General features: G+C 42.8%; 1 protein-coding gene across 1 annotated transcript in view; it reads left to right on the top strand.

Annotated features, from left to right (window-relative positions):
- Positions 1–7,503, top strand: part of LOC118413797 — a 10,114-nt gene extending 2,611 nt beyond the window's left edge. The window contains exon 2 of the mRNA XM_035817330.1: positions 7,048–7,503. Coding sequence (XP_035673223.1) covers positions 7,048–7,503 — 456 coding nt within the window. The remainder of the gene's footprint in view (positions 1–7,047) is intronic.
- The last annotated feature ends 2,707 nt before the right edge of the window (positions 7,504–10,210 follow it).

The raw sequence follows: 10,210 nt of genomic DNA, 5'->3' as shown, positions 1-10,210 counted from the left end.
TTTGGCAAATGATCAACGCATCGTTTTCTCCAGTTAGATGTTGCTGTTACAGCTTACCTTTGCCACTTCTTCTGTGCATATTTTTTTGGTCTCTCTTGTCCTGCTAAAAACATAATATCGTAATTGGAACACACCGCGGAATTGAAAGGAGAACGGGCGCATGGTTGGAAGGGGGTGCAATAATACCGGCAGAACGAAACACGGCACAATTAACTGCCGCTATGTACCTTTATATATCCTCTGTTGTTCCTTCCTTTCCTGTTAGTAATTGCACAAAACAAAAACCCGCATGAGCATAAAAAATGTCATGAGAAAATGGGCGTATACTGACAAGACTTTTCATTTAAGAGTCATTGCAGGAGAAAACCAGGCAGAGGTCGGAAGATGGGGGTCGGCCAAATCAACTCAAACTTTTTATGTGGGATAGGTATGGGTAACTATGAACAGCCATTTGATTAAAACCCTCCAGCTATTTTTCGTTCTGGCGTTCTGGCGCCCCCCTCTGAGACCCTCCAAAATCAAACTTTTGATAACTGAAAATTACTAAAATTGCGATGGCTATTCTGATACTTTTGATTAAGATATGACAAAAAAATTTTATATTCCCATATTCCATGTGTTCTTGAGTTTTACTGATAAGAATTTGAAGATGAAGTATTGAAATTGAGAGGGTGTTACAGGGGGTTACCAGAACCAATGAAAACACAATTTTCAACTCTCTGAATTTCTGTGATCTTTCAGGGGCTTGTTCTCCAACACCCAGCAATTTAAATGAATGATTTTACCTTTACTGGAGAGAAGAATATCCACTAATTGAAAATCAAGCGTCGTTTAATTGGGCCATGTATACTACGAGCCGTGAGCGGGGGGTCTTTATGGGGATTTTCCAGGTTTTTGACTATGTCAAAACAGGTAATAACTGCTCACTACGGGGTAATGGACAGCAACTTTTTGGTGTCCCTGTGTAGGATCACTGCTTAATTGTCAAAAATGCTTCAACTAATTGCAAGTAATTATTGGGGCTCTGTATGGGGGATATACGGCTACTTGAAAATGAAATATACTGGTTTTACCCGGATTTGTTGCTCTGTAAGTGCTCAATATGGGGTAAGTTATGTCATTTATTTGTGTTTCTGTATAGGAACAATTCTTAACTGTCAAACAAAGCTATAACTATTTACTGCTATTCATTTGGGCTCTGTATGGGGCATATCAGTATGTGTGAAATGGAATTAAGCTGCTTTTACACATCTCAGTATCTCTAAGACGTCAATTAATCCCTCACAAAGTCTGCTTTCCCTATAAGATACATAATGAAAAATTATCTACATGGGGGTTATCTCTATACTCCACATACTATTTACTGCACTGCAGGCCACATGGGTGACCGCATACTATGATTGGCAATCTTCAACATAGAAACATGACCTTAACAAAGAATTTTAGCTATTAACAAAATACGATGTGTAAAAGTATACCAATGGCTTGTTAGTATGCCTGACTGTTCATTTATTCATCACCATAAGGACAGACTAAAACATTAAGTCTATGAGAAACCTACATATAGAACCCTATTACAATGGAGCATACTGCCTGCAAAATACACAAACGCACTGTTGAAATGCATATTCACAAATGCACACTTTCAGTTTTCTTGGACTGGTACAATAAGCTGGGTCTGATAGATTTTTTTCCTGCAAAGGGTAAGAGATTACGATTGTGGCTAGGCCTAAAAATTCACATGTTTGGTACAGAGTTTCTATACAGTTGTAAAAATCATGTTACAAAACTTTGTCAAATTACAAATCAACTTGCACATGTACATGTGGATAGGATGTTCTCAAATGCCTGTATGAAAGAGTAGAACCTGTAATGCGAAGATGGAAATGATCTGATTATGCACTTCAGTTGCTTTATAAGCTTTGTTGATTTGAGACCTTTTGTTTTAGCCTGAGTTTGCACAAGTTTATGTCTTCTAACATGACAACATGACAGGATGACTGTAGCCAATACTTAGAATTAAAGTATACACTGTTTTTTGCGGCGCCTGCCACTCGCTTTCCTCATCTATCGCTTCCATGTCGGTGACCAGAAATTCTGTGCTTTCTTGCTGTCTTTGTGCTGCTGAAAGTTTGTAATAGCTTGTAATCTGCTTGGCTGTGTGCCACTCGCTGGGCTGGAACAACCGCTTGCCATCAGATTCCCTAACGTGCTGTGCACATCTCGTGGGCCACTTGCAAAGCACCAGCTTTCTGCCCAGACGTAGCCCCCCGATTGAAAATGTCAGTCAGATAGGCCTAAGTTTTCAACTTGTCTGACATCCGTTGGCAGCATTTCCTTGTCCGGATTGCCCAGCCTTCATTGACAACTTGGTAGGACGCCCAATCCAGGGCCAGGGCCATGAGTAGGGCTGGGTACCGGTACAAAACCGGTTTTTCTCATTGAACCGGTCCAGCAAAAACGGACCTGAAAAAATTCGGTGGACCGGATGTTGGACCAATTGGAAAATGAACTGATTACATGATCAGGCATTCACACGTTTTCGGGGTTATCGGTCAAGGCAAATAAAAAAGAGCGAAGCAGAGTACACTCTATAGTAATTTTACCAACTTTTACAGTCAATCGTACAGAGGTAGTTACCCATGTAGGATTTTTACAACACCAGTGGGAGTCGAATGCTACACAATACAGATTTTTTTCAGCAAAATGGACCATTGTTACCCACCCCTAGCCATGAGCTATTCCAGTCACAGCTTGAGCCCACTGCTTGTGTATTCTGTTGTACAATGTATGTAACGTTGGACTCCCGCTCTAGTTCTTTAAAGTGTTCTCCAACGTCTTCTAGCTTGTTGGCTGAGCTGAAGGCTGTCATATATCCTGGCTCAGGGCAGCAGAACAACGCTGACTTGGACCAACTGCCGATGTTGTGATGTGACTCGTTTGTGACTGTGGGGTACCAAACGGTGCTGTGTCAGGGTTGGAAGGTCATGTATCTGTGGACCTGTGGCAAAGTTCACTACTTCTCCAACCCCAACACCAAAGGCTCTCCAGACTCGTACTAGTATGTCTCAATCAGTTGCAAACAAGAATTGTTCTATTACTTGACATCTTCCCATTTTTGCCTTGCACTGCTCTTAGCTTGCTTCATCTGTTTGTGTCACCGCAATTCTATAGTCCTCTATGCCTCCATGGGAGGCCACACTTCTTTCATGTCTTCAGAGGTCAAAACATCATGTTTTTCATTGACATACCGTATTATGTGAGTCTTCATTGATGTTATCTTGCGGTCACAAATGTCCTTGCCTCCTGAGGGTCTGAGAAGTCTAAGCGCAGAACTGATATGCTAGTTTTCTGACCGATCGCTTGCAGAGACAAAATCAGCGGAACACAGTGTAATATCTCAAAACACTTTTATTAGTAAAAGATTCTTGAACTTGACGGTCTGAAGTACACTTTGCAGAATAGCACAGACAGCTGACCATGCCAGTCCTGTCGGCAGTTGTTGAAAATGTGGACAAAACACTCCACATCATACTTGCCTTCATCGCCCTTCGTAATTACTGCAGCCATCGGGATCCATAACTTCATACTAAAAAGAACATGGGACTTTTAATTCGATGGCTCTTAATCTATAATTCACCAACCCACCTATCTCACATGCAAAGTATGCGCAGAAGATTACTGACCCAGTTCTTCTCGCTTCTGCCAAAGATTTCTGATGCAATGACCTATTGAGTATATCATGTACGTGGAGACCTGATAACCCCCATGCAGAGCCTCTTTCATTAAGTACCACATGGTAAATACATAATAATTATGATTCTGTAAGGAATGTACTATTTGAGGACTTACAGAGCAACAAATGAGGGTAAAACCTGCAAAATTCATTTTCAAGTAGCCGTATATCCCCCATACAGAGCCCCAAAAATTACTTGCAATTAGTTGAAGCATTTTTGACAATTAAGCAGTGATCCTACACAGGGACACCAAAACGTTGCTGTCCATTACCCCGTAGTGAGCAGTTATTACCTGTTTTAACATAGTCAAAAACCTGGAAAATCCCCATAAAGACCCAAGCTCACGGCTTGTGGTATACATGGCCCAATTAAACGACGCTTGATTTTCAATTAGTAGATATTCCTCTCTCCAGTAAAGTTAAAACCATTCATTTAAATTGCTGAGTGTCGGAGAACAAGCCCCTGAAAGATCACAGAAATTCAGAGAGTTGAAAATTGTGTTTTCATTGGTTCTGGTAACCCCCTGTAACACCCTCTCAATTTCAATACTTCATCTTCAAACTTTTACCAGTAAAACTCAAGAACACATGAAATATGGGAATATAAAACTTTTTGTCATATCTTAATCAGAAGTATCAGAATAGCCATCGCAATTTTAGTAATTTTCAGTCATCAAAAGTTTGATTTTGGAGGGTCTCAGAGGGGGGCCCCAGAACGCCATAACGAAAAATAGCTGGAGGATTTTAATCATATGGCTGTTCATAGTTCCGCATACCTATCCCACATAAAAAGTTTGAGTTGATTTGGCCGACCCTCATCTTCCGACCTCTGCCTGGTTTTGCCTGGTTTTCTCCTGCAATGACTCTTAATTTTGGTCCGTCACAACCGCGTAAAACTTGACTGCTGGCGTAGCATTAAAAATTGCGGGAAAATTGCGGCGTACGTTCAATTTGACCCATTCAGCCGTAGATCCGGGCGATAATGCAACGGTTCTTCACACTTTTACACGAGTTGTAGGTCACCAAAAGAAATTCAAGATTGCTGTTAAATCATGCTCGTCTTGTGCCGTGAGCACGTGTGATTATTATCTATAAAATCTTGCGATGAACGTGACAGTGTGTTCGACCCACGACGAGCTCGCCCGCCCCGAAAATGAACTGAAAACTTTTGGCCTTGTTGTCTTGGAATGCCCTGTTATCGAAGCCTTTTTGAAAATGTGTGAAATACGTGGATGTCTGAAGTGTGCATACCTCGGAAATAACTGTTGCTGCGCTAGTGGATCACCGAAAATTTATCGTTTATTTCATTTGCCGGTATAAGTATTACTGCCGGTATTATGCCAATGGATGTTACAGCAACAAAATAAATAGTAACAGCGAGAATTTAAATGAGGCATAATTTCATAAAAACATCAGTCCAGTAGAAACCGAAATATACAAAATGTACTGCAAGAAGCTGGTGGCAAGAAAAAAGTCCATAGTTATCAGTTTACGTTAATTCGTCTGCAGATGTTCTCCACAATTTCGAATCTTTCCTCGATAATAACACGCCTTCACAAATATATCAGACGTCTTCTTCACCTTCTTAGACTAGACCCCCATGCGGCAACCAAGTACATGGAATAAATGTAATACAGTGTTTTGGGCGAAAATTTATAAAGGTCAATCCCATGACCCTACAGGCCAAGTTGTTTGAAATTTAAGCTCCCAATGATCAAAAATAAAGCATGGGACAATACGTGACCACTCTCGTTACTTGTCCATTTCAAGGGCTTAAATTTGGTGGAAACAAAATTAAAATCTGTTAACTTTAAGCCCAACTAAGTCAAAATTCTGACAGGAAGCCAGAAATCTAACGTTAACGTGTCTAAAGAGGCCCGTTTCCCCAATAATACTTATAACGTTAGTACTGTAACGATATAAGGTTAACGTTAGACGTATTTACGTAACATATAAATTTGTTTACATCAACTTTACGTCCTCATCTATGGATAACTGAAGCATGGAATAAAACGTGACTAGCGTCGTTACATCTCCATTTTATGGGCTTTACTTGTGTGGAGACAAAATTCAAATCGGACAAGTTTTTTCCAACATATGTCAAAAATCCTGCGAGAACATCTTGCGCCCCCCTCCCCGCTCCTATACTAGATACTTTCTGCGCATATATCTCGTCGATTTCCACATTTTCCCGACTTACCAGCCCATGCACATTTACAAGATATCTTCCTTACCTCCTTCCAACTGAAACGTAGTGGTGGTCACTTTTTCTTGACCGTTTGGGGGCAGGAATTTTCCAAAACGTACTTGCTCGGGAAATCGGCGTGGTCTGCTGAAATCGGTCTAGCCCATTTACGACAAAACGACCGAATTGCGGCAAAGGCGGCTTCAAACTTCCTGCGAAGCTTCAAATGCCTCTCAGACCTGTCCAAACATGCACCGTCTTTTATGCGGAAACATTAGAGGGGCGTAATACGAACGCACCATATCTTTCTCTGGCGAAGAATTTTCGAAAATTGACTGAAAGAAAGTCACTTTCGGGGTGCGTAACGTTAAAGTTATGCATTTTAGATTAAAAAAACGGGCCGTTAACTTTGATGATAACGTAAGAAAAATTTTTCGAAGTTGTAATAAAAATCAGTTTAATATCATAGGTAGGTAGATTAGTGACGAAGAAGATGCCGAAATTCGCACGTTGCTACCGTTTCGAGAAAAGCAGAGAAAGGTCCGAGAGTTCGGTCCGTTCGGTATCACCCGATGAGTGGGTGCTGGATTTACGAATTGCGAATTTACGACCAAACGCCGACTGATGGCACGCTCTCGCCACGCGCTGCGCACGTAACCAAATTCTCACAGGGCCTATGAGGTAAGTTTGCGAGTGCGCGAGCTTGTAAAAATTCTGTACATTCTTGCAAATTAGCCCATTATCTGAATGATTAGCATTTAATTATGTAAGGCATCTCTGAAGCCATCTATATTCCAAATATCATGAAGATCCGTCAATCCATTTCCGAGTTATTCCCCTCTAAAGGGATAATGCAACTGTGCATGTGTGTACAATTCCTGACATGCCTGCGGAATTCTGGGAATTTTTGTCAAACGGTCGCACACTACAATATTTGGCGAAGCCCCCAGGCGTCGCCAAAAAGAAAACAAACCATAGAAAATCTACTGGAGAAAACAATGCAGACAATAGCAAAGAAACTCAGAAATCCACGGTAACGAAACAAAAAACCCAAAGCCGCTAGTGCCACCACTGCTCAAGGGCCCGAGGGCTGGAATCGCTTGCTGACTGCGCGAACCGGGACTAGAGCAGCCTGCTGACTCGGTGTCGCCACCGCGTGAACCAGGACTGCCTGCCGACTTGGTGCCACCGCCGCGTGAACCAGGACTGGAGCAGCCTGCTGACTCGGTACCGCCGCCACGTGAACCGGGACTGGAGCAGCCTGCTGACTCGGTACCGCCGCCACGTGAACCAGGACTGGAGCAGCCTGCTGACTCGGTGCCGCCGCCACGTGAACCAGGACTGGAGCAGCCTGCTGACTCGGTACCGCCGCCACGTGAACCAGGACTGGAGCAGCCTGCTGACTCGGTACCGCCGCCACGTGAACCGGGACTGGAGCAGCCTGCTGACTCGGTACCGCCGCCGCGTGAACCAGGACTGGAGCAGCCTGCTGACTCGGTGCCGCCGCCACGTGAACCGGGACTGGAGCCGCCTGATGAACCGAAGCCGGCCGGCGCCGCCGTCTCCTGTCTCAATCAGGTAACCAGGAAAGGACTGGCTCGTGCCGGCTACTGCGGGGACTGGTAAACAAAGAAATACATAGTTAACAAGCGCAATATAGCAAAACAACGTTGTAACATTCTCTCTTCCTAACCAAACCAACCACACTGCGCTGTCCTGGTTACAAAGGGCCACAACGTGCCGATAACATGCCTCCCAGGCAGCCTTTTATACAGCTCCCAAACAACTTTCAAACCACAACTGGCACACACGCAAACCCAACCATGCCAATAGAGAGGAACTCGAAATGCGGAATACAACAGTTTCCCCAGCAAAAATAAAACAACATCTAACGTTAACCCCCATACACAATCTAATAATTCAACGTATCCTCTGAAACAAATTCAATCGAAAGCAAAGCTTACGTAACCGTAAACGTTTTTCACCAACCACCGGGATAAAATCAGGAATCTGAAGAAGGTGGCCCGTGCAGCACGGTGTCGCTAATTCCTGACAGCAGAGCCGGCAAAATCTGCATATGAAGTCTGGCCTCGTGATAGCGTCAATTCTGTCGTCGGCCAGGAGATCTGTGAAAAATAACAAACATGTGAAAACCTGCGTGTGCCACTCGCCAATTCTCCTTGCTCGAGCCGATGAACAAACGTCAGAAAGAAAACGAAAATCTCAACAAATAATTACGTTAACACCTAATTATCCAAACACTCCCTAACCCGGCAAAAAGGAAATCAAGGCAAACCAACAAGGAATGCAGGTGATGGGAAATTAATTAAGTCAACGTGTGTCCGGGCCTCGTGGCAACCCCCGCAGTCTGCTTCATATTTGACTCTCTAAACTTCTGGCACATAAAAGAGTAAGAGACACACATAAAACATATCGCACACCTCAAATCTTCCACAAATCTTGATGACCAGTGCAGCTTCCCTAGGAAAGAAACGCTCCAAGTTAATTAGTGGAAACACATTCTGCACCTGGCGGCTGGCCATCGTATACGTAGCTAGCTGAGAACAAAGGAAAGTCGTTCGTCTTGACAACATGCCCCAAAAAGTATCTCGTCAAGCTGAAATCTTGGGGAACTGCAAGAGAAGAAAAAAATGGAAACAAAACGGAGTCAGACGTCGACGTTTGGCGAAGACAGGCACACGAAAAGGCAACAAAGAATGTTAGTGCATAACACATGGGCACGGAAATTTTCCCTCAACGATATAAAGCACGTAAAACAAATTTCACCATTTCACCAAACCTTCATTTTCCCTTCTGAAGAAAGGGACCACGGATAAAGCATTTCTAGGCAAACGTGGTTGCCCTCAAATCGAAGCTTGTAGACATTTTCCTCGGGGAAGCTGCTGTGGTCGGGAGCGAAGAAAAAGCGTGGCCGCGGCTGATGGAGAACCAAATTGTCTGCACATAGATCACTCCACGGTCATCCTTATATGGTGCGATGAGAGATCACCTGACCTTCTGACCAATGACATCGCATGACAATTAAGAATTTAACAAGAATGCAAATAACTGTTCTCTTCAGAAAATAACATAACATGCAATATTTTACAGACAGTAACAGGGTCAGGGGCCGTGCCGGCGAACAAAACAAAAGAGTTGATTCTTTCGACTGAAAAACAGCGTCAGCACTCCATAAAATAGCATGGGTGGTACCATCAAACTAAAAAAAAAACAGTTTGATTCTGAGCTACATTTTGTATATAGAAGACAGTGGCACCTCTTCAGAAAATAATGAAACAAAACAGCCTGGCTCTCTACATAGATCACTCCACGGTCATCCTTATATGGTGCGATGAGAGATCACCTGACCTTCTGACCAATGACATCGCATGACAATTAAGAATTTAATAAGAATGCAAATAACTGTTCTCTTCAGAAAATAACATAACATGCAATATTTTACAGACAGTAACAGGGTCAGGGGCCGTGCCGGCGAACAAAACAAAACAGTTGATTCTTTCGACTGAAAAACAGCGTCAGCACTCCATAAAATAGCATCAAACTAAAAAAAAAACAGTTTGATTCTGAGCTACATTTTGTATATAGAAGACAGTGGCACCTCTTCAGAAAATTATGAAACAAAACAGCCTGGCTCTCTACTAGAAACAGTAGAGATAATATCAAACCGAAACAACAAACCAAAAAAAGAGCAACTCACTGTTCATGATCAGAAATCCCAGTAAAAATCCATGTAACGGGGGCCGCCCTAAGATGCGCCCTGCCCTAAGATGCCCGGATTTTTTGCTGATCTTATTATGCATAAGTACACCGTGTTTGTTGCCACTGACTATGATCATTAGAAAGGTAAATAAACCAAGTCCAAACAAACAGCTTTTTCTTTCTATTAAAGAATATTTACACTTATTTACTTCCTTTTTTTTAAGACAGAATTTTCACAATAATGTTGGTAGCGCCGAATCACTGTGGTCACCTGTTACTAGGTATTGGTGGCTCGTGTCCCTAAATATACAACCAGTACAAAACAGCCACACAACTGTCATACACATAAGAAATAAAGCGTCACAAAACACTACAAATATTGGTCTTCAAATGTTTGTTGAGTAGAAGACCGGCCATAGAAAAAAACTCTGCTTGGAGAGTAGAAAAAAACAGCATATGCATCACCGCCGTTGTTTTCCCCAGGGAGTGTGGCCCCGCAGGTGGCAGACGAGCGAACGCCCAAAAGATTTGTTACTCTAACAAATGATTCGTACCGTCTATAAACATAA

Source organism: Branchiostoma floridae, chromosome 4, assembly GCF_000003815.2.
Source record: "Branchiostoma floridae strain S238N-H82 chromosome 4, Bfl_VNyyK, whole genome shotgun sequence".
Lineage (NCBI taxonomy): Eukaryota > Metazoa > Chordata > Leptocardii > Amphioxiformes > Branchiostomatidae > Branchiostoma > Branchiostoma floridae.
This window is presented reverse-complemented; position numbering and strand designations above follow the sequence as displayed.